The sequence below is a fragment of the Sprattus sprattus genome (assembly GCF_963457725.1).
Source record: "Sprattus sprattus genome assembly, chromosome: 4".
NCBI classification, from domain to species: domain Eukaryota; kingdom Metazoa; phylum Chordata; class Actinopteri; order Clupeiformes; family Clupeidae; genus Sprattus; species Sprattus sprattus.
This window is the reverse complement of record NC_137923.1, coordinates 33,919,520-33,945,231: the sequence shown is the minus strand read 5'-3', so window position 1 is coordinate 33,945,231 and position 25,712 is coordinate 33,919,520. Positions and strand designations below refer to the sequence as shown.

At 40.9% G+C, this 25,712-nt stretch overlaps 1 protein-coding gene across 1 annotated transcript in view; it reads left to right on the top strand.

Moving 5' to 3' along the window:
* tox (thymocyte selection-associated high mobility group box) overlaps positions 1 to 25,712 on the top strand; it is a gene marked incomplete at its 3' end in the record, with an annotated part of 46,334 nt that overhangs the window by 20,010 nt on the left and 612 nt on the right. Inside the window, exons 2-9 of the mRNA XM_080836961.1 lie at positions 2,073 to 2,135; positions 2,381 to 2,488; positions 3,770 to 4,006; positions 11,216 to 11,476; positions 14,415 to 14,645; positions 14,860 to 14,940; positions 15,092 to 15,436; positions 21,480 to 21,616. Of these exons, the coding sequence (XP_080693087.1) occupies positions 2,073 to 2,135; positions 2,381 to 2,488; positions 3,770 to 4,006; positions 11,216 to 11,476; positions 14,415 to 14,645; positions 14,860 to 14,940; positions 15,092 to 15,436; positions 21,480 to 21,616 (1,463 nt within the window). The remainder of the gene's footprint in view (positions 1 to 2,072; positions 2,136 to 2,380; positions 2,489 to 3,769; positions 4,007 to 11,215; positions 11,477 to 14,414; positions 14,646 to 14,859; positions 14,941 to 15,091; positions 15,437 to 21,479; positions 21,617 to 25,712) is intronic.

The following is a 25,712-nucleotide window of genomic DNA, read 5'->3' as shown; positions in this document are numbered from 1 at the left end:
TATCACACTCACGTACAGTAGAATATCTGACCTTTACATTTCTATTGAAATGAAAGTTGACAGAAATGATTTTCCATGAGATAATTACAGTCATGCCTTTGTTGACATTGTTTGACTTCAGCCTGTAAAGACTGAGGGTGAGGTTTCAGTGTGAGCACAGAGCAATACCCACATCTACTACACGGAGACGGGAGCTATTGTTCAGATCTCTGTTGGTTCAGTGTGAAACTGAGTTGTACTTTGTCCCATTTCCATGAACATATTTGCATGTTTAAAGGGAAACATGGAAACTGGCTGTAGACACAGAAAGATTCAGGCTGTTTTATGGTCCAGCTAAGTTTACATGTGAAGTACAGTAAAGTAAGTTAAAGTGCAACTATGAGTCACAACTTAAAATAGCAGGCATGCTGATACATAATAAATGTCTTAACACACACACATGCACATACAGTCATACCCTCACCCATCTCTCATTTCCCCAACCATGAAAAAAAATATGTGAAATCAAATTGATTCCAGTTCTTTGGAAAATCTCACTTTGATGAACTAGGTTGATGAATTAGGATTCAGAATCTCATTGTGATGAAGATAGATTAGGATTCAGAATCTCCTGAAAAAAGGCATGTCACCAAGATACTGGTACTACAAAGAATTGAATGCTACACAAATAGGTTGTAGTGGACAACGAGCTGCTGGCAATGTGTACATCACACAACATGATGAATGTGAAGAGGTAGTGGAGAGATATGAGGGGGCAGGTGGAAAAGCCAGAAATAGTATTGGCTCTATTGGATTATGGTATGTTACGCTGAGCAGGAGATATGTCACCTCCAGATATTTCATCCACTGACACAGAAGCAAATGCATTAAGCCAATTGAGCAAAGGGGGTCAAAGGTCATGAAGGATCCAATAAAGAGGAATGAACATGATCTGTCAGGAGCAGTAAACATCAAAATAATGACCTCTACTGCTCAGCAGAAAATATATACAATCAGATCCTTCTGAGATAATTTTGAATTCTATTTGCAGCCATTGGAGTTAATAGTGATACAGGGGGGGCTAATTGTATTGATTGACAAATGGCAAAAGCAAAGTCTGCCATGCTAATATAATGACTTGGCAAAATAATTTAGCTTATTTAATGACCAAGACCCTAAGTGCAAACATGGATGTGTCAGCACGATGCCCCCACACACCACACAATAGTGTTAGTTCAAGCACTACATACTTCCCTCACTCATCATGACCCTGCCTTCCCTTCCTCTAGTATTATTGACTATTATTATCAAACATTGAATGTGTTTAAATGGGTTTTAAGATAATTAATACTCAAATAGGAATTACTTAATTTTGTTTCACCTTTGCTAACACTGTTTTAGTTACTGTTTCCCCATCCTCTCAATATTAATGCATTTTTGCAGAAATGTGTGATGAAGAATGTCTGATGCTATTGTAAAACTTAAGCATCATAGCTTGATAACAACAGCATATTGTTGAATTAAATACCAAAATAGAACCAGGGTTGTGATTCTCAAATAACAACAGAGGTCCTTGCTGAACTTTAGTAGTCGCGCCGCGCCGTTGGCTGAACTAACGACCTACTCACAAATGTTTCTCAAAACCATAGTAGCTACTTATTTCTTTTAACAGAATAAACAATGAGTGGGTGTATTTAAACTGTGAAGAGGTGTAATGGTTGAAATAGCGCTAATATTATTAACCTTGTGTGTATAATGAATATCAAATAAAAACTGTATACGGACACGGATAACAGACATGTGACACACAAAGGCAAACATTTGCACCTGCATATATGTCTGTAAATGGAGGCAGCCGCTGCCTGTGTGGTCGCCATGCGCTCCGTCACATTGAGAATGAAGAAGTGTCTTATAATGAGTGTAATAAGAGTTGTATTATATGTGAAACACTGACCGTATTAGAATGTTTCTCATTTATTGCAGTGTTTCTCTGTTCATCTCTTTTATGGTCCCCCCTTCTATCTAACATTTTTCATATATTAAATGTGCAACTTTTCACTGGTGTTTTTTCCCCCTCAATTCTCTGTTTGTAGTTTGAGAGTGACATGTACATGGGAATGTCAGATCCAGGCCAAGACTTTCTGCCAGGAAATCAGGTGGGTTAACTGCACCATCAGGTGTTTCTGCACCATCATTTCCAAGGTTCTCATGTGGGAGAAATACAAACCATTACCACAATGCAGACACCAGTATGTTCATCCAATATAGCTGCTGCTCAGTGTTGCACAGTAACATATTTTTTCTAATTAATCAATTCACAATATACAGTATATTGTCACTGAAGTTGCCATGCACCACTTTGCAAGGACTATCTCTGAGCCTTTAATTTATCTGTTCCCAGTTCCGTGTCCCTGCTAGCCCCAGCCAGAGCCAGCAGAGCAGCAGGCAGGCTGCAGGACCGTGGAAGAGAGAGGCCTCCTCACAGGCTGATGGCCACCGTCTTCACTGGGTAAATCACTCTTGGGTTTGCTTGCATACAATCTGACACATCAAACCAAGATTAAGGTAACAACAAGATGTTTGAGAGAATTGAAAAAGAAAGCATTTCATGCTATTTAAAAAAAAGATTTGATGAAATTATGTCTTAGAAGCGTAGGAACTTCCTGTGCAAGTAATGGTTGGACTAAGTGAAGTGTTGGGAAGTTAATTTTAAAATGTATTCCACTACAGATTACAGAATACATGTCATAAAACATAATTTGTAATGTATTCCGTTAGATAACTCAAGGTGAGTAACATATTCTTAATACGAAGGATTACATCAGCATTGGATAACATTTGATTAGCGGTGGATGAAACAGTGGTGTCAGATGTTGAGGTTGTAAAGCCTGTGACACACCAGGGGTGTTAGGACATGTAGACTCATGACTGGCCTAAAACATTCTGACTGGATACATTGGCCTAGAAAACGATGAGCTGATTTTACATTCCAAACACAAACTTGAGAGGTTTTTATTTCAGAGAAAAGATACTCCTGAGGTACCTGAACAGCTTTGGCACAATGTAGGGTGATCTCTAACCTAACAATCAGACTTGGTTTAAAAACATGCTTTGGCAGAAAATGATGCAGTGAATAAAAATGGTAAAGACATCACTGTGATATGATAGATGCGCCTGCTCTCACAATTGATACAAAGGAAGACAGGACATGGACTCATAGCGCTTTTACTTTTCTTTGGGTGATCAATCCATTGAATGTTCATATGAGCCACATGCCATCTGTATTCCTAATAAGGCTTGCCATCTCTTCTATCATATAGTACAAAGTAGGCTGTAAACTCCAAATAGGTTCATTAAAGGCTACTAGACTGCCATACTAAATTTGACCTGTAGCTGGTTGTTAAGGTTTTTCATTCCTTTTTTCTCCCTCATTTCATTCCTTTTTCTCGTCCACCTTGTTGTGACTTGTAATGTATTTGCTCCAAGTGCTAATGTTTTTGCTTAAGTTGAAAATGGCCAGACATGCATGAGAGAAGACATTAAATTGATCAGAATTAATCCTGGTCAATTCCAGTAAGCTGAGACTTATATATCTGTTTTTTTTTTTTTTTTTTTTACAGTTCAAGTGCATTATATAAATACTTTTGTATTGTTTTACTGTATTAACAAGGCAACATGGCACCACACACAGTATATTAATTCTGTAAACAGTAGTTCAAATTAATTGCATTGCTTTTTTTAGTTTTGGGATGTAATACCTCCGCTTGTCTTCTTTCTCTCTTAATGACAGCAGTCCTACCCAGTACCCAGCCTTGGAGATGAAGACTTTAACATCCCTCCCATCACGCCACCTACTCTGCCTGAACATATGCTGGCTTACCTGCCTGAGTCAGAGTCTGGAGCGTATCACCCCCTCTGCCCCCCCTCTGCATCACACAATGGACTGCATCCCTTCACACTGCAGGGCATGGACCTGTCTGCCATGCTGAGTCAAGATGCTGGCCTTCTTCCCAGCTCTCTCTCTGTGGTGAGTTGACAACGTCTCTTGCACTGGTGAGGGATATCATAGTTTGCTCTTTGACTAGTCAACAAAGTAAAAACGACATGAACTTTGCGTGTCATAAATGATGACTTGTGGACAATCTGGGTTGTCTTGTGTTAGTAAGTACTAGTGCAGTGCCCGTAGGAATCATGCATTCTGTAGTGTTAGCAGACGTAGGTGTAGCTGTTGGGTAGTGTAATAGCAAGACATATTTGCACTCCACATAGGTACAGGTTACACTGAAGTATTATTGTGATGCATGTTTCCTTTTCATTAAGAAATGTTTTAATGTTAGCCTTTTTGGAGCTATACCAACAAATAAAGTTTGAGATTATGTAGTGGATGCAGTTGAATATAGATGTCAAAGTTGCTGTCTAAACTATAAACTAAATGTCATAAAGAAAGAAATGATTTAAAATGAAGTTATGGTTGAAATAGGATCACATCTTTATTGTAAGGGTAAGTGTAGGGTAAGAATGGTCATGCAGTTGGACTCAAATGTAGGTTCATTTTATTGAATGTATGTAGCCTACTGTACTGTAGGCTACTGTATGACTTTGATGATGCTAGCTTTGACAGCCCATTCTCAGACAGATCGTAATCTAATATGTCCTTACAATGGGAACACAGTTTAAATACTACTGGAGATGGCGTTACTATCCCCCACCCGAATTCAGTGCAGGACCGGGAGGATAACATGACGACGTGAGCCCAACATAACTTACAGCGAGATTTGCACGTATTTCGTGGACTCCATAGCAACAGATGGGAAAGCAATGGACAATCTGAAAGCCTCCGAGGCTTATCAAAATATTCATATTGTTTATTAGTATAGCGTATTTTTACAGTACATTTCTGCACTTATTTGACTTACAACTTGGCAAACTCATTTCATAAGCATGGTTGAAATGTAACTGTGATTACAGCACTTATTCATGGCATATGCAAAATGCATGAATTTTACTCTATACAACTCTCTCTCTGAATTCATAGTTCGCGAGATATTTCTATTTTATCGTTTGCGTTTGGATTACGCGTGGATTACTATTCCCTGTCTGTTAGATGACTGTAGCCTACAACTCTAGACATTACTTTGAAACTTAATATAAAGAAGCTTATATAAACGAATAGATAAAATCAATCACTGTCTTAAGATTACCTGAGCAAAAGTCTGTATCTGTTCACCAAGAAGAATTTGAATGCGGACCTCCTTATCGTATCCAACGCTATTCTGAACTTTGAGTGAAGGCAGGATAGTTTTAATACCGCTAATATTGTTTGTGACGTAATTTGTGACGTCATTTCGGTGCTACGGGAAACGATAACCCATTAGTGCCTACGGGAAACGGTAAAATACAAATATCTCGCGAACTATGATTTCAAAAATCTTCAAAATCAAGGATGCACAGGTTCATGACATGCGTAAGCTACATGCAAAATCTCATAACTAACGTAACTACCGTCAGGGAGATACGCCCTAGACAGACTGACAGACAGACACACAGAGATTCCTGGATTTATAGATAGATGCTGGAGTAAGTGAAATGGACAGCTTGGATATGGAACTTTGTTTAAAATAAGGTAGATATAAGCCAGTATGGAAGTTTCAACGAATTGATTCTAATAAGAAGAATCTTCTTCATCCTTGAACCTATACTGACTATACACATATATGAGGGTGTAATGATGGAGTGAGCTCAAAGCCAGTAATCCTCTCTCTCTCTCTCTCTCTCTCTCTCTCTGTGACATGTTGTTTTCTGTGTTAGTAGATCTCTCTCTCTCTCTGTGACATGTTATTTTCTGTGTTAGTAGAGTGATAATAGAAGTCAGTCGGCCATTTCAAATGTGAGGGGGATCACCACAAGGGGTTCATTTATCAGATGCATACCTTAGCTCTAGATGATAACAATGCTAGTAATAAATAGTTTTAATAAATGTCAGAGGATCTTTCCATCATATTTTAAGAACTGAACTGAAAATCAGTCTGGTCATTTAGTTACCGGGTGTACATTTGGAAACATTTGGTTCATAACTCTCATCTCATCATGAGTGTTTTGACAGTGGAAATTGAAAGTGAAAGCTTAGATTTTTAGAGATTTTTTAAGAAGCCTCATGAATGATTTGCATGATACGCCCTAGTGAGTTTGACTAACTGAGGTCAAAAGGATTTGCGTATGAACAGAAAAAACATCACTGTCATGACTTATCACTCTCCAATGACCTCATTCCACAGAGAGGCATTTATTGAATGTGACACATAAAGCTACGAGTTTGTACAGTGAACTCACATAGCAAATAAATGTTCCATTTCATGAAGCAATCTTGTACTGACTGTGTTCAATGTTACCAGTTATCAAGTACTTTGTATTAGTTTCTCTCTCAAATGAAAATTAATTCATTATTGCTTAATTAAAATGTTTAGATCTTTAAAAAGACAGTATTCAAAATGATAAGATAACAATATACCACCATTATGTGGGCTAATGTAATGTATTGTAATGAAAAAATGAATTCAATTGAGTGAAAGAGGAAAACAGACAGTTACTACAGATTACTACAACATTACTCTTTGTCTATGATTTTGAATCTGGATAAACCGGGACCACTACTGTAAGCTTTTATTTGATGAGGACTGGTGCCTGCTTTGTGAGGTGATACTCTGCCAAGACATAATCTCTTTTTAGTGATAAATATCATTCTTATTTGTATTGTTATTTGGTTTGAAAAATCCAATATTCCAAATGGCCATTCTTACTTTGTTTAAATTTTGGTTTACTTTGGTGACCAGTGTTAGTCTGGGAATTATGGGAAGGTGTGTTAGTAAACCTCAAAACCAACTGATAAAGGGGACTGGTTTCAGGGCTTTGAACTCATTTCAATGTGTTCATTGCTTCAGTGGAGTTTCCTGAGTGGACCCCATATTTCCAACCCATTCACTGAGGAATATACAAATCTTGCTAAATTTGAATTGAATTTTTTGAATTTATGGGAATCACTTTTGATAGCATACAAAGTTTGTATTTACTGTCAAAAATGTAGAAACTGAACAGAGAAGGATTCAAAGTTGAGCCTCCCATCTCTCCCTCCATTTTAAAACACATAGAATGACATGCGCACTGAAAGACTTTCCGATCCATAAAAGCATTTGTTCCTTTCACCTTAATGTTCTCAGTGCTTGGAGAACATCCATTTAGAAGGGCTAGGAATTATGGTTGCCAGGCAACGGGATAGAGAGCTTGTAGCAGCAGTGGAGAGTGAAAGAGCAGGCTGATGGAATTAATTTCCTCTTCTGCAGCAGCTCTCTCTGCTCTCTCTCTCTCTGCTTGAACAGACTGCATTTGTGTCTCCTACATTTTGCATTAGCTTTAGAGGTCTTGTTTCGTGTATTATTTTGCTAGCAGAGTTAGCTGAGGTAAATGTACTTCATTATGTAGTCTGACACAAAGGAAATTACCAAATCTTTATTTACTGGGTAAAAAAATAAATGAAATTACTGCGCTCTACGGCCCTTTTAAAAGGTAATTGCAGAAACTTCCCATTTCTTGTCATCGTGCACTTTGTTACGTCATCTGTGGCTTGAAAATACTGCCCTGTCCTAGCTGTCTTTGATCTGAACTCATATTGACTTGATGTCAGCACATAGCCTACGATAACACACTGGGGTCATTTAATAAAAGTTGCAGGTATAGCTGTCTCATATTTTTGAAAATATACAGTTATCGACAAAAGTTTACGACCACTCTAAGACCACTGAATGCAGTGATTGCATCAGAAATTAAATTGAGTGCATGAGATTGCATCATCCTTACATCAGCGTATTGTAGTCACTTGAAAGTAACATTTTACAACAATTTTACCTTAAAAAGCTTCAAAAGCATTTTGGTGGTACACTGACCTACGGAGAACGTGCCTTCATGCACGTTTAATCCGTCGGAACGCTGGCACCACACTTGCCGGGATGAACTTGGTACAGGGCACGAGAACTACGTAATGCTTTATGGCACTACGTCACACAACAACAACTAGACCCATACGCTAGCGATAAGAGGAAAAGGATGTATTGTGTTGAACAAGACCCATACGCTAGCAATAAGAGGAAGAGGATGTGATGTGTTGAACAAGACCCATACGCTAGCAATAAGAGGAAGAGGATGTGATGTGTTGAACAAGACCCATACGCTAGCAATAAGAGGAAGAGGATGTGTTGTGTTGAAAAAGACCCATACGCTAGCAATAAGAGGAAGAGGATGTGTTGTGTTGAACTAGACCCATACGCTAGCAATAAGAGGAAGAGGATGTGTTGTGTTGAACTAGACCCATACGCTAGCTTATTTATTTTAATATTTTGTTTTTAATTAAATGACGCTTCGACTATAAAAATCCACGTCGACCATTTTTCACAATCGACGTCGTCGATTTTGTCGACTTATCGTTGCAGCTCTATGCCACACAGAGCCTGCGTGGCTGCTCTAACCTGTTAATGTAAATAATAAAGAAGTTCAAGTGAGGTAATTGGTTTGGGTGCAGGCCTCAGATGTTTTCATGATGTTTGATCAGTTACGTTACGACATGTTTTTGTATCGTTCATGTTCGTGCAATTTGTTAAATTGCCTTGCAAATAAATGCTTTGCTACCTGTTAAAGGCCAAATCCTTTCATGTGATGATTTTTACATGTCATTTATATTAGGTCACACAAACACTCCATCCATCTGTTCCGGGCCCGGCCCCTCTGTCAAATTTTAGAACCCATTGTGGCCCGCGAGTCAAAAAGTTTGCCCACCCCTGAACTAGACCCCTACGCTAGCAATAAGAGGAAGAGGATGTGTTGTGTTGAACTAGACCCATACGCTAGCAATAAGAGGAAGAGGATGTATTCTGTTGAACTAGACCCATACGCTAGCGATAAGAGGAAGAGGATGTATTGTGTTGCACTTGCTTGCTGTTTGGTGTTAGGAAAGTTGTCAACTAGACAATTTGTATTTTACGATAGTCATGTAAAAGTGAGCTACAGTGAGCGCCGCAACTTTAGGGGGAGCTCAGATCAGCTGATGTAAGTATACGTTTGCCGTGTTTCTATTGTTTGCAAATTATTAACCAGCTCATATTATTTTTTTATACTATACAATGTCAGTGTTAGTAAGATGCATGGCTGGTTATGTACCATAGCCAAATCTAAGCCTGTTATCCCGAAAAGAAGCCCACTGCTCCAAAAATAGGCAACAAAGTCGGAGTTGGAGTTAGTTCTTTCCAGGCCCCAAAAAATTATAACATATTGCTCAATTTAAAAGATAACGTATAAATCATTTTACATCTGTTTCAGAATAGTAGCCTACTGTTATTCCTTGCTGCAGCCCGATGTAGATCTAATATATCCCCTCATCAGTGTCAAGTGAAGCCAGTGAGAGCTTATCAGGTGCCGCTGATATGAGAGACAGAGGGTGGAGAGGATGAGTTAGAGAGAGGAGCAGAAGGAGGAGGAGGAGAAGAGAGTGCAGGTCCTACTGGTGCAAGAGGCAGGGGGGAAGATCCAGAGGAAAAATGACAGAGAGAGGAGATCGAGTATACTGGCGAAATTTGACCACCTTCAATGATTACAACATTGAATAAAGTATTTTAAAACAGTTACAGTTTCTATTCGAGAAATTCGATTAATAGCTAGTAGCTAGGGAAGTGCATGAGTAACCTACTCTATTTGGATGGCAGTATCTGTTCAACATGCAGAGAAATTGTGTCAATTTAGAGTCAAACTTGCAGTTTCTGTTGTATATTTCTGTCACACTGGTGGTTGCTGGGTTTGTAAACACCTGTGGCCCGCTGCTCCTCCTGTGTGACTGAAAGCAGTACATTAGCATGTGTTAGCATGACGCTCCTCCACTCAATAGCCCTGCTTTGGATCTCTGAAATAAGGAATAAACCTAGGGCTGAAGGGGTTTCTTTTAAATTATTTCACATGGTAGAGCTAAATATTGTAAAGATGAACCCACACAAGTGATGTCACTAACATTCTTCTTTATTTCATTTTGTGCAGCACTGATGTTGGTGACCAATGGCATTAGTTGTTAGATTATGTGTTGATAATAAAGGCATTGCAATCTGTTGGCTATTACCCCTTGTTCACATGCACTAAATGTTAACAAATCACTGTCCATAGGAAACATTGAGCTCTCAAAGATGGATATTTGATATCTTGGGAGACCAAGATGTGATTTCATTATTGTTTCAATTATGTTTCAATTTAATCACAGGTATTCCTCTTAAAATACCTTATCAGAAACAGTTTTAGAATGAGGTACTTTCGTACCATAATCAATAAAATAGCCAGCCCTCTGCACAACAGCTTTGAACAGTCTTCTTGTCATAGGTTAGTTAAATGCACTTTTTTGTAGGAAATTGTGCCTAATCCCCAAAAACCAAGGTTGTCTTGAGAGAGAAACAGAAGAGATAATATTGAGATGTCTATTTATTAAAAGCTGAGCATGTTGTGTGACCCTGTTAAGATCTCTCCTGTAACACTGTAGGAAACATGGTCCATATAAAAATCCGAGAAGCAGCAGATTTAAGCTGACTATTAATGTCATCGTCTAGTAGAAACGAATGAGATAATACGGACATCTCCCTTTTTGTGTTTCATTTTCTTATGGTTGAGACTGTTTTTGAGACTGCGAACCATGTCTGCCAAATGTACCGTACTGTTCCTCATTTCCCTACTTCCAAAAAAGAGAGAGCCACTGTCACTCTGTCTCCCTGCCCTACCCCTCCCCCCTCCAGTTGCCCCACCTGTTACCGGTTTTGTGTTGAGCACAATGATGGGTGTGGGGGCTTCTCAGGGCACCTGTCTCAGGTGACATGGCAGAGGTGGGGGAGGGTTGCCAGTATTGATTTTAAGAAGCTAAGCATTGGGATATAATATATATTTGCAGCAAGCCTTCTGGAAGACGCTACATACAGTATCTATGCGAGCTGGAACGACACGCCTCAATAACAGCTGCTTCCCCTTTGCTATCAGACTCCTGAACTCCCAAAGCTGACCTGGAGTATTCTTCTCTCCCCTCCGTACTGGCCTGAGCTACCTCTGACAAAGGAATACCACCAACATTGTTGTGTGGCAAAAAAGTTTTTATCCATCTATCTATCTATCTAAGTTATGGTTAATTAGTCTATAGCTAAAATATTTTCTGCATTTTCTGAACCAGATGCAGCAGATGGTCAACTCTGAATCTAAATACAACAGCCACCCCCATCTAGAGGTCCTGAGGTCCAAGTGCCAATCAAGCATGGGTCATCAAGGCTCGCTGACCACCATGAAGAAATCACACATGAATACTCAGCTGGGATTGTGTGGAAACCCCATCAGCAATGGTAGCAGTAGTTCCCCATCACCTCCGGGAAGCAAATCAGCCACACCCTCTCCATCCAGCTCTGTGCATGAGGAGGATGGAGATGACTGTCTGAAGGTGAGTAGAAGTGTGGAACAGTGTGCAACCAAGTCTGCAAAATGATAAGCTAATTCCCAGCCTCACAGTCATTTTTAAATTTCATATAGCAAAACATCACACACATAGTCAGAAACGTTTGTGCAAACAGCATATGTATGAGGTCTAAAGGAGGGCTTTGATTGTGTTGCTTCGACCAGGCCCAAAGAAGAGGCTGGATGCAGTCACCCAGGCCGTTTGTTATGCTATGCACAAAGGGTCAATTTTTTAGTTTTTTTACATCTTACAAATGAGATGGGTTTTTACACAGAACACTTTGAAATATTGTGGGACAGATGTACTGACATGCATAATTTTGCTGCAACATGCGGCTTAAAACATGGCATGGTATGTACAAACTAATTACGTATTTTGTTGTATGTATGAAAACTGTGGGAGGCGGCTTTGCGGTGAATGTTTACCATCTTTTAAAAGCAGGGGTAATCCAGATGACTATATGCATGAATAGGAGAATCTTCCAGAATGAATGGAATTCATATTCTGAGCTAGTCTGGGAAGTCCCGCCCCACTTCTTCCGGCCAAATTGATTTTGCCTCTGCACTGGGTCTGGCCAACTTTGGATAACCGTTCATTTCAAGATTTCCAGAATCCTTGGAGCCAATCACAAACTGGCTTTTGGCTACCTGGCGCGCCATTGGCGGATTTAAACTTACCACGGCTTCGTTACAAAATCTACTGCGCGGAGAGTTTTTAAACATTGGACATGGTGGCCGCCGAAGCACCGCAAAACTTCGATAAGGCAAGTTTTCTTTGAAAACAGAACAGAAACTTGCCCTGGAACAATTCATACAGAAAAAATATGTGTTTGCTTTATTACCGATCGTTGTATCGTTGTATAGTATCGTTGGTCTGATTGGTTAAAGGCGTGTCCAATTACGTGAGTGAAGTGGATCGCTGATGAGTAGTTTGCCAGACTAACTGAGCAAATGAAATGCAGTAAAGGGGCAGGGAATTCCCAGACAAATTCTGAGCAGCAGTTTGGCTCATTTGTACCATTGTACGATGTAACCCAGTGTTTTGGAAAACTTAACAAAAATGAATTTGCTGCTACAGTAAAGTGGTCGAACTTTATCATAATGGTATGAATTTCACTGTTACACTCAAACCACATAAGGAATAAGCCTAACAATTACATTTTATTTTATTCATATAGCACCAAAACAATAAAATGTTCTAAAGGTGCTTGCTACAATGCTAACTGTTTTTTTGATGTATCACATTAGTGATTGAAAACCTCTAGCCATATGAGTAGTTGCCATTTGATGCAAACATTTTATTTTGAGAGGGTCTGTGAATTTTTTAATTCAGTGTTTGATTTTTTCAGGAGTTGTTATGCATTTACAGTCTCAGAGTCTCAGAGACAGAAACTAGGGAAGGATAGGGAGGTCATAGGTCTTAGTCAGGATAGGGAGGTTGGACACGGGTCTTAGTCAGGATAGGCAGGTTGGACATAGGACTTAGTCAGGATAGGGAGGTTGGACATAGGTCTTTGACAGGATAGTCAGGTTTGGACATACTGTAGGTCTTCCATAAGTCAGGTCCTCAGGACCAAGGTTTTTTTGGGAGATGGAGTTTGACATGGGTCTTTGACAGGATAGGGAGGTTGGAATTGGGTCTTCCATTAGACAGGATAGGGAGGTTGGACATGGGTCTTTGACAGGATAGGGAGGTTGGACAGGTGTTTGTCAGGATAGGGAGGTTGGACATGGGTCTTTGACAGGATAGGGAGGTTGGACATAGGTCTTGGTCAGGATAGCGAGGTTGGACATTGGTCTTTGACAGGATAGTCAGGTTTGGACATACTGTAGGTCTTCCATAAGTCAGGTCCTCAGGACCAAGGTTTTTTTGGGAGATGGTCTGATGACTGCTATTTTGGACTATAATAGTTTTATAGCCTCATGAGGGACCAAGGTGGTCACCTTACATTTTTCCGGGATGTGGCGACTGGACTTGGTGGTGATGTGGGGAAAAAGGTGCAGGAGATGGTGGCTCTTATAAAAATCTATTTATCTACATACAAGGGGACTCTCTCCAGTAACCCCTAAACATATGTACACACGAGATGAACAATGAAAAGAACTATCAGGCACAAGCTAGGCCCCAAACTAGGCCCAGAAACTAAGCACGAAACTAAGTACATCCACAAAACACGGCACAAAACACGGCAAACAGTGTTTACACAGCTAGACACCGTTACACTTAACCTTGCAGCAGGGCAGCACTCAACCTTCCGGCCTCTCTAAAGTTCTCCCTCATGAAAATGAGGCATTCTTTAAATAGGGCAGCCACTTGGGATCAATTGGGCAAATTTGGACCCCACCAAAACATGGGGGAGCATGGAACCAACTATTGCAGAGGGGAACTCAACGTCTCTTTTTCTTGCCCAAGTGAGAAGGGAGGGATTTCACCTTCTCACAAGCCTGAAATAAGAGAATTGATAATTACTTTAAGTAGTTGCTCATCTATCATCTAGGCAGTACATACTTAAGTCATTTTGCAGGGATAGGGTCTAGTAGGCACATTGACAGAGAGATCAGGGAATTGAGTTTAGGGAGGATTCGAAGAATACACCAGATTGTGGGGGTGTTAAAGAGTCAGTTGTCGAGCATCCTGAATGTGTACAGGGTTATGGAGGGGGTACAATATCTCTGTTGTGTTTATCTGTGTTGCATGCATTGACTTATGTTACTGTATGTATCTGTGTCATGTTAAGTGGAATGTAATGTTTTGGCATATCCTGTGTCATGTTCATCATAGATTAAGAAGAGAGATAGGAAACTACTGCTATTCAATCTTATTACAGATTGATCATGACTCTCAAGAGACAGAAAAAAAAACTGGAGGTGCTCACATGTTGTGTTTCTGGGCTTTTCTGAAATGTGAGTATTTGGGTCTCCAGATGAATGGAGCCGAGAAGAGAGCTGCCCCAGATCAAGCCAAAAAGCCGAAGACGCCCAAGAAGAAGAAGAAGAGGGACCCCAATGAGCCCCAGAAACCTGTGTCAGCGTACGCCCTCTTCTTCCGGGACAGACAAGCTGCTATTAAAGCACAGAACCCCAATGCAACATTTGGGGAGGTGTCCAAGATCGTGGCCTCAATGTGGGACGGCCTGGGTGAGGAGCAGAAACAGGTACACAAACGGACAAAAAGGCAGAAGTATACTATATGCTCATTTACAGGTTGCTTTGATGGCCAAAAATGGCAAATATATTTTGTGACGAAAATGAGAAAGAAGTTTAAAAGAAACTACTGTTAGTTATAGTTCAAAATACTTGATATTGTGGGGGGAAAAATCTTTTGTGAGTGTTTTGTATTTATGTTTTAACATATGCTGCATTTTGCAGATGTACAAAAAGAATACTGAGACAGCTAAAAAAGAGTACCTCAAACAGCTGGCAGCATACAGAGCAAACCTTGTCTCTCAGGTGAGCTCCACAACAATCTGTCTACACATACTTTTAACATACACACAGGTATAACATGATTAAAGGGACAAATCTGCAAGATTGATGATAACTGCCTTTGAACCAGTGTGTTCTTAACATTGGGGTTCCTCATTTCCCTTTTATTCCATAGAGTTATTGTGAGACAGTAGATGTGAAAGGATCACAGGCGTCTCAGATCATGACCAGCAAGCCACCAGTGTTCCCTAGCTCTGGACATCCCCACCACTACATGAGTCATCCCTACCAGCAGCACCACCAGCAGCAACAGCAGCAGCACCAGCCTGGCTTCAGTCCCCACCGGCCTGCCACAATGCAGGGGATGTTGTCTCGAGGTGTGGTCCCTAGGCCCAGTGCAGCTATGCCAGGAGGAGTGATGATGTCAGCCGCTTCACCGCCACCAGTGCAGATCAGCCCTCCCCTGCATCAGCACCTCAGCATACACCAGCAACAGATGAGCTCTCACCCCCTGCTACAGGTAACACAGTGAGCTTTCACACACACATGAGCTCTCATCCCCTGCTACAGGTAACACACACAGATAACACACACAGATGAGCTCTCACTCTCACACACTGCTACAGCTAACACACACAGATGAGCTCTCACTCTCACACACTGCTACAGCTAACACACACAGATGAGCTCTCGCACACTGCTACAGGTAACACAGTGAGCTCTCACACACACATGAGCTCTCACCCCCTGCTAAAGGTAACACACACAGATAACACACACAGATGAGCGCTCACTCTCACACACTGCTACAGCTAACACACACAGATGAGCTCTCACACACTGCTACAGGTAACACACACATACCAGCTATGTACTGCTAACACACACAGATGAGCTCTCACCCCCTGCTACAGGTAACACACACAGATCACTTCTTACTCTCATCCACTGCTACAGCTAACACACACAGATCAGCTCTATGCTACAGCTAACACACACAGATGAGCTCTGTGCTACAGCTAACACACACAGATGAGCTCTGTGCTACAGCTAACACACACAGATGAGCTCTGTGCTACAGCTACCACACTAGAGGACTGCAACCCGACCCGAGCCCGTCGGAACCCGTCGGAACCCGTCGGAACCCGTCGGGTTGGGCCGGGTTCGGACAAATATTAGAAATGTATAAGCGGGCTCAGGGCGGGTTCGACACATCAGCGCGATAATGCATTGAACATTCCACATTTTAAATATCTTAATAAATAGTGAAGCCAACTGTCTGCTTCACATGATGCAAAAGTTCGTTTTTGAGAATAAAAAAAAATCACATTTAGGTCCTACATTTTAGGATAACAGCCTTCTTCCCGTGGCGGGAATTTGTTTATGTCCGTGCCAACATGATAACAGGTGGCAAAATGGCATCACGGAGAAAGTTAAAAGAGAAACTGTAATCTGGAGAGTTTAAAATGATACTAAACGAAGGGAAATCTACTGTATGGAGATATTTCTGCTTAGTAGACGATGCAGATTCTAATTAGGCTGTTGGATATGTCCAATGTAAGAAGTGTGAAGTTTTAATGAAATATGATTGATGCAACTCTCGTTCTCCACAACAACATGAATTAAACTTCGATGGTTGGATGTAGATAGTTTCAGAACGAACGTCGGCGTGCTAACAGATCTTCAATGGTAAGACTTGTCTGTTGTGCCTCCGTTAGTGTAACATAAAACGTGAGTTTTATTAAAGCATAGCGTGTGTAATGTGTAGCTATTTCATTCCATGTGTTAAACTTTCCTGCTGTCTGTCTCTGATAGTTGGAGATTGCAGGGGAGCAAAATGCTCCACGGCCGAAGTAGATTAGCTACATGTTTTTAACTTCAGGGTTTATTATTCCCTTTCCTTTACGTCTGCTGCTGGTTAGTACAGACATATACAGACAGCAGGAAAGGTTAACAAACGGGATGAAATAGCTACACATTACACACGCTATTAATATGCTTTAATAAAGCTCACGTTACTCACATACTGGTTAATACTGTTACAGCACATAAATGTTTGTCGCTACATCCAAACTATGCGTCACCTTTGTCCTTGTACGTGCTCATCTTAAAGGAGCCGCACCATTTTACTAAACGTTCTTGCAATGTGAATCATTTAATTTAAATATGCTTATTGGCCTTATTGTGTGCGGTTGTTCGTTTAACAGCGCTTGTTTGTTTAACTGTTGATGCCCCAGTTTAATAAAGCCAGGATATTCATAAAAGACGTACGTCAATGTGGCATTAGTAGGCTACTATGAACAGTTGAGAAATTAATTCCGTCGGGCTCGGTTCGGATTCGAAAAAAAAAATCTTAATGGCTGTCGGTCTCGGTCCGGGCTCGGTTACTATTCTGTCGGACCGGGCCGGGCTCGGACAGAAAAAAACGGCCCGAGCCACGCTCTATACCACACACAGATCAGCTCGGTGTTACAGCTAACACACACAAATGAGCTCTCACACACTGCTACAGCTATCACACAAAGATGAGCTCTGTGCTACAGCTAACACACACAGATGAGCTCTGTGCTACAGCTAACACACGATGAGCTCTCACACACTGCTACAGTAGGGTGACCAGATTTGCCGGACCTAAAACCGGGACACTTTGCGCGTGGCCATAATGCTCGTGCACGCACACGCTTTTTATCCTGAACATGTGCCAGGAGTAGGGGTGAGCTCTGTCCTATGGCTCGTTGTGATGTATTGTCCTCAGCGTACAACATGTAGAACAGTGGGCATGGAAAATAAAAGTAGGCTAGACTTCGGTGACTACTGTAACGATAACTGCTGCCTCTAGTGCTACGTCTGTTTCCATATACTCACGCTGCCACACAAACCTGTCGCCTAGGTTACCACACAGACGTAACACATAGCTGACATAGCGATTGCTAACATAAAGAAAAACCTGCAACACAGCGTGGTCATGGCGAGCGGAGGAACAGAATAACTTGAACGCCCACATTTAAATCCCCTGTTTGGGAGCATTTTGGCTCCCCTGTCAAATTGAATGCAGAAGGAAAGAGGTTGGTGGATAAAACCGTGACGGTGTGTAGGCACTGTGGCACAAGAAAGCCATACAACAGTGACAACACATCGAGCATGGCCACGCATTTACAGCGACATCACCCCGGTGTTTCACTGACAGGAGTGAAACCGAAAGCGGCTCAACAACCGCTCATCACCGCGGCATTTAAGCAGCCCCTTCCTCCACATGTTTATTTGTCTTGTCTATTTTTTTTTTTTTTTTTTTTTGCTGATCCGAAAAATGATCCGATCCGTGACTCTGATCCGAGGAACGATCCGAACCGTGAGTTTTTTGATCCGTTGCACCCCTAGCCAGGAGCGTACATTTTGCCAACAACAGGAGAGTTTCTAGGTATCAAAGATATGGGGGGCTTATCCCCAAGGCATGTTTGCGTGCGCAGCGCGCGGCAATTTTTTAGGGTGCCCATTTGAAATAAATATTCATTATCAAATGATATATATTGTAAAATGGGCTGAAATGGAAGGCACCCAATGCACTTTAATCATGTCAAATTAGGATTCACTAGCATTAACTGATTATAAACAGCAACATTCTATAGGTAGGGACTGATATTATTGTTTCGAAATACTAGAGAGATATATTAATGCAAAGAATAGAGAGATGTCGATAGTTATTTCTTGTATTTCGAATTTGCTCGTTCACACTAACAACATAGCTAGCTTGCTTGCTAGCTTAGTGTTAACATAGCCCACTACATTACAATATTCCCTTTCATTTACCTCAAGTAAACCTACATTTGAGCAGGTAACAATCGTTAACAACTACAGATAACATATACAGCCACATTCTGTATCTACCTGTACTTACAATTTCACTCCTTGCACCGTTTACTTTGAGCTAAACTCCATGGCTGTAATCCTGGCTGTCGTTGAAGAGACGTTACTAGGCAGAAACAAATACATTGTAACGCTGGTTGCACAGGTTATGCAGACGCAGACCACTATGATTGACTGACACACATTGTTCAAATCATACACTGGACGCTTTATTAGTATTTCTACATGGGTTTAGTTAATGATCAGGCTATAATAAGACCACATTGGCTATGTAATCGCTGACAACCGGGACAATTTCATAGTGGTTGATGTTAACCGGGACATTTTAGCGTCCCGACAGGTTTTTTGTCGGGACGCGGGACACGCAACTCAAAATCGGGACGGTCCGTTAAAACCGTCTGGTCACCCTATGCTACAGGTAAAACACACACACAGATGAGCTCTCACACACTGCTACAGGTAACACACACACACACACAGATGAGCTCTCACACACTGCTACAGCTAACACACACACACAGATGAACTCTCTACAGCTAACACACACACATGAGCTCTCACACACTGCTACAGCTTACACACACAGATGAGCTCTGTGCTACAGCTAATACACACAGATGAGCTCACACTTTCACACACTGCAACAGCTAACACACACAGATGTGTGGAAACAGACATCCAAGCCCATGCATCCTCTCATAACACAATCAATTGTAAGATAAACAAATGCATACAGAAGGATGCTGTGAATAGATGACCAAATAACGGTTTTGTGTGGTTTAATGCTACAGTGGTAGGTACAGCATGTAGAACACTGATGGTCTAGTCGTCGTATATGTTAATGCACAGACGATCTGTGCGGCAGCCATTCCATTTGTACACTTTCTCTTACCTCCTTCACAGGGGAATGAAGCCAAGAGCCAATCAATTCATATCTGCCCGTTTTGTGTTCATGCTGTTGCTGCAGAAAAGGAATTGTACAATATCACAGACAGATTTTCAATTTATCTCTGTAAGAAATATGCAATATAATTTGGATGCTAATTAAGGCTTCAGTTAAAAAACACTGAGATTCATGAATGAGAGCAGAATTATCTGATGAAAATGGCTCTCAATTATTGAAGATGGAAACTACTGAAGATAAAGATATATACAGATATGTCATAAAGAGATATTGTCACACTGGCTGAAAAACTGGTGAAGCGCAACATCATACACAAATGAGCAGCAGAAGCTAGCATGTGACGGGGTTGTTGCTTAGCTACCTGTCTATGCTATGGCAGGTTCGCTAGGTATCTCTAGCTAACTATAACAATAGCCACAACACATATGCGATTAATTTCCACCTTGGCATTTATTTAACCAATGCATCACATTTAGAGAGAACAAACTGTCTCACTGTGAAATGACCCTTACCCCAGGCCCCTTCACACTAGGGTCACCTTATCATGGAGTTTATTTCATTGTGCGTGTGTGCCTGTTAAAGGTTCTGTCACATCTGTTAAGAGAAAAAGATGCTGGTTTTGTTAATTGTAAGGAATGATTTCCTCCGGTCCATATTTAAATATGAAAGCACCCTTTGTTGGAAGTTTTTCTTCCCTTGCCTGCTGGGAATTCTGGGAAACATATTTAAAAAGAGAAAATACTTGAATTTCATATGCTTCTTTATTATCAGTCCTCAGCAGGCAAATTAACTGTTGCCATGGATGATCATCAGGAGCAGGAAGAGAGAGGTCTCATTTCTATGCAGATAAGAATATGAATTTGTCTGAAGTCCAATTTTAGATTAGCAGAGGGCTCCGTGTAGGACTGTGTCAATCTCTTAGAGACTAGTAAAACTGCTTAAACTTGATTTCTCTTCCTCCATTTGAGAGTGAGTTCTTAAACCGCAGCTCCACAGATCCTTTCTTTATAGGGAGCTTTAAATCCGCCGGGGAGTAATAATCCGAACCTCATTTTTGCATATTTGTGAAGAGCAAACAAAACACTGCAGTTCAACTTTTTCGCCGAGCTAAGGCAGGAGGGGGCGTGATGGGTTGAGGGGGGAGGGAGGACACAAAGGGGCAGATGGAGCTTTTGTGATCGCATGAAGGAGAAGAATTTGAGAAACAGTTCATGAATAGGTAGAATCTCTAGAGAGGGAGATGAACTCAGCCACCTGCTGTCGCGCTCTTTCAGGCTTCAGATTCTCTTGTGTGCTATAGAGATTAACTTCCTTTGTCATGCAGTCTTCATGGAGTTCTCAAATCGCAAAACCTAACAACAAACATACACAGCAATTCTGAGAAGAAGACTTCCTCATTAGTGTTTCATGTCCTCAGTGATGTTTGTATCATTTAAATTGCCATTAGCACATGTAAGCAGTTGTGAAGATCAATTCCAGCTTGTTTATACAGGTCACGTTTTAGCACAGAGGCTTGTCATACTCATTACTGTGGTCTGGTTCTTGCAGTCTTGGTATTGTCGTAATATGACAAAACTATTCATGGATTACCAATAGTTGTCAAAATCATTGCAGTACGTCGGTAAACAAATTCAACAGATTCGCATTTCTACATGACTTGTAACTCACAAATGCTGGATCTATTTACTACATTGTTGTGTATCTATTCATTAGGATGGCATCAATCAATAAAATTGTTTGCAAATTCAATTCCAATTTCCGATCTGGTGTTAACACAATATGTAACTGTTGACAGGGTTTCCCAGGTCAATCAGAGTTCCAGAACACGATCAATGTCACCTCCTCTGCTGGGCCTGGCCCTGGCCTGTCCTCGTCCCTGGACTATCACTGCAGGAACACACCGGACTGGACCCCTGACTACTGCAGCAATGGGTCAGTACATCAGTAGCCTCCAGGACAAACCTGCACCACCAGGTTGAATCATTACATTTAATTTTATTTATATTATGCCAAAACAATCAAATTGTCGCTGGGCACTTTACAGAGCCCAGAGCCTGTGCCCCCCCCTTAGGGCAAGCACAATGGTGACATGGGCAAGAAAAAACTAAGGGGGTGACGATCTGCTTAGAGCCAGCCTGGGAAAGAGGTGGAGATAGAAAAAGAAGAGGGGAGGGAATCAGAAACATGGCAGATGAATTCATGCACGTTTCAGGATGAGAATGCTAGTATACATGTGCTAAATATACACAATACATACAAACATAGCATGATATGTACATGATACATATAGAATTGATAGCCCACTAGGTCGGGAGAGCTTTCAGGTTTTGTAGCTTTGTGGGTCTACAGTCAGTAGAGGGTGAATAGAGTAATGGACCAGAAAACTATGAGGAATATTAACATTGGAGGTAAAGCTAGCACAGAGTATGGGGTAGAAGAAGTGCATGACAGTGTGGTGGGGGTGGGTAAGTGTAGGCTGAGGTTTTCTGCAAGTAGATAAGGTGGAGAGACTACAGCAGCATCCCACAGTGAAGAAAGGCTAGACAAGGAGGGGAATAAAGAGCCAAAGTGAGTGGGTAGAGTTTAGCTGCCAATACACACAGATATGCTTAATGGATATGGTGATGAGGAACAATGTTTCCACAGCCATAGGCATTTGCAAGCAGAGAGGAAATTTGGTCAGTAAACATCAATTTGATAAACAGATACAGAGAGATACATTTAGGTAAACAATTAACAGTAGATAACGGCCCACTTTATGCGTATTAGCATAATACCATAAAGCAGAAGAGAGATGGGCTGCCCAGCGAGGTGTATGGGGATTTAGTGTATGTTTAGTTTTTATGAGTTATGTTTAGTTATGGTTAGCTGACATGGTGCATGTGAATTTAGGTTTGGATAGAAAGGGTGCAGGATACACAACAGTGCACAACTGGCTGGCGACATCTGCAACACGTACCGCATGCTGTACCCGGTGTAACAGGCCATAGTATATCCCCGGCCCGGACTATACCTGGGGTTAAAGGGGCCTAGGCTAGATTATACCCCAGGTATAATATGGCCCAGGCCAATTTATACTCCGGGGTTCAAATTGGCCTAGGCCAATTCATACCCCCTCGGGCCAGATTATACCCCCATGATATCAGTAGTGTTGAGTGATATACACAATAATTACTTAATTTTTCAACATTTTATTGGGGGTTCAGCTTTGTCAGGTAAGTTAAGTGAGAAAGCTTACTGACTTAAATCTTAAAACTCTAAAACATAGACTTTAATTACTTCAACCAGAAAAACTGAAAAAATATTAGACTTCCACAAAGATCAAAGATTACTACGTCCTGAAAACTTCTAAGACTAGCAAGTCCTCGCTACAATATAAATGTTCAAAGTTAAACACTGAAAAAAAACATCAAAACATCCACAAAGATCAAAGATTACTTCAACACTTCACATAACGACATCACATAACATAATCATTGACAGTTACTAGCTTATTTGCCATAGCATAAATTACAGGGAGGTGCCTCTCGAGGTTTTTTACCGTTTATCAACCCGTTATTGCAGTGCATTGTGTTTTATTTTCTGTCAAGTTATAATAAAAGAGTGTCCAGATATCCATTCTTTTTCGTCCAGTACCAGAAAATTAAGAGACCACTTTTTATCAGTTATTACAATTATCAGTTTCTCTGGTTTTACTATTTATTGGTATGTGTTAGAGTAAAATGAACATTTTAGTTTTATTTTATAAACTACTGAAAACATTTCTACCAAATTTCAAATACAGATATTGTCATTTAGAGCATTTATTTGCAAAAAAATGACAATTGGTCAAAATAGCAAAAGATCTCGAATAATGCAAAGAAAACAAGTTCATATTCAATTGAACTAATGCTAATGCTTTAACTAAGGAAGAGTTCAAAAAAAATCAATATTTGGTGGAATAACCTTGATTTACAATCACAGCTTTCATGTGTCTTGGCATGCTCTCCACCAGTCTTTCACATTCCCGTTGGATTACTTTTTGCTACTCCTGGCGCAAAAATTCAAGCAGCTCGACTTTGTTTGATGGCTTGTGACCATCCATCTTCCTCTTGATCACATTCCAGAGGTTTTTAATGGGATTCAGGTCTGGGAATTGGGCTGGCCATGACAGGGTCCTGATCTGGTGGTCCTTTATCCACACCTTCACTGGCCTGGCTGTGTGGCATGAAGCATCGATCTGCTGTAAAAAACACTCCTCAGAGTTGGGGAACATTGCCAGAGCAAAAGGAAGCAAGTTTTTCTTCCAGGACAACGTTTGTCATTTGACCAATTGTAATTTTTCTGCAAAAAAGTACTTTAAATGACAATATTTTTATTGGAAATTTGGTAGAAATGTTGTCAGTAGTTTATAGAATAAAACACTATTTTTTATTTTACTCAAACACATACCAATAAATGGTAAAACCAGAAAAATAATTTTGAAGTGGTCTCCTCAGCTGTATATATACTGTATATATATATATTTGTTTTGCTAGGCGCAGTTTTTGGCGCCTCCCTCTAGGTGGCGCTCTAGGCAACTGCCTTTATAACCTATTGGAAGGACTGACCCTGCATGGAGGGGAATAGTCTGGCCTAGGCTATTTTACACCCCAGGGTACAGTTTGGCCTAGGACAGGTTAACCCCCTGGGGATACTCTGGCCTGGAGGGGTATTGTATGGCCTAGGCTATTTTACACCCCCGGGTATAGTTTGGCCTAGGACAGTTTATCCCCGGGGTATACTCTGGCCCGGGCCTAAGTATGCCCAGGTTTTATCTGGACAGGAGTTAATTTGGCCTGTTACACCGGGATCCGTTAAGGCCCTCTTACACAGTACAACATGCGCTGTCTGTAGCCCAGTTTTATAGACATTTGGAATTTTATAGTTGTAAGGAGTTATGTTAAATTCTGTTGGCTGACATGGTGCAAGGGGATTTTATTTATACAAGCATAGTAAGGGTGGCAGGATGCAACACCAGTGCACAACTGGCTGGCAACAGCTGCAACATGCATCGCATGCTGATCCGTAAAGGCCTTCCTACACAGTACAGCATGCTCTGTCTGTAGCCCACTCCTGCTTAACACACCAAATTTCCATTCAGTCCAGGGTCAAAATCCAAAAATATAACTCCAACAAAAACGTTCGAACTATACACAAAAGGTGATGTGGTCTGGCCTTATTTGTGTGAAAGGTGACACCATTTTTGTGCTCTTGTGCTGAGCTATCTAAATGTCAGTAGAGGAGAACCTTAGGCAGGGAAAGCTGTAAAGGCGGTTATTAGCACAGACACACAGCTAGCCTTTTTATTGGTGCCATTAAGTTATTTTAATGAGGATATTCAGGATTTCAATTCAATTCAATGCAATTCAATTTGATTTATATTGAAAACAATACAATACAACTGTCTCAAGGCACTTTACAGAGCCAAGTTCCTGAACCCGCCTGGAGCAAGTACAAGGGCAACAAGGAAGGGAGGAGAAAGGAAGGGGAGCCAATCAGAAACATGACAGATGCATGTATGCATGCAGCAAATGTTCACGATACATACAAACATAAGATGGTATATACATGATACATGTTCACGTTACATACAAACAAAAGATGGTATAAACATGAGTGATAAATACAAAATTGAATAATTTAGGAAGAGAGCATTTAGGTATGGTAGAACAGCTTAGTGGGTATACAGTATGCTGGTAAGGTTACTTCAAGGGTAATTATGGTGGCGATGATCAAGAGTGGCAATTATTTACATTACAAGTAAATGACTAGCACAGAGTATTTAGATGTTACATCAGTGGGTTAGAATGAATGCATGACATGTGGGGATGGATAGGCATAGGCATAGGCAAAGGGTTTCTGTATGTAGATCAGGCGGAAAGACTACAGCAGTGGAGACTAGACTTGGAGGGGAAGAAAAGAGACAAAGTGAGTGGGCGGAGCTCGGCTGACTAATTTGTGTATAAGTACTTAATGGTTATGCTTATTGTGACAATTTTCGGCATTA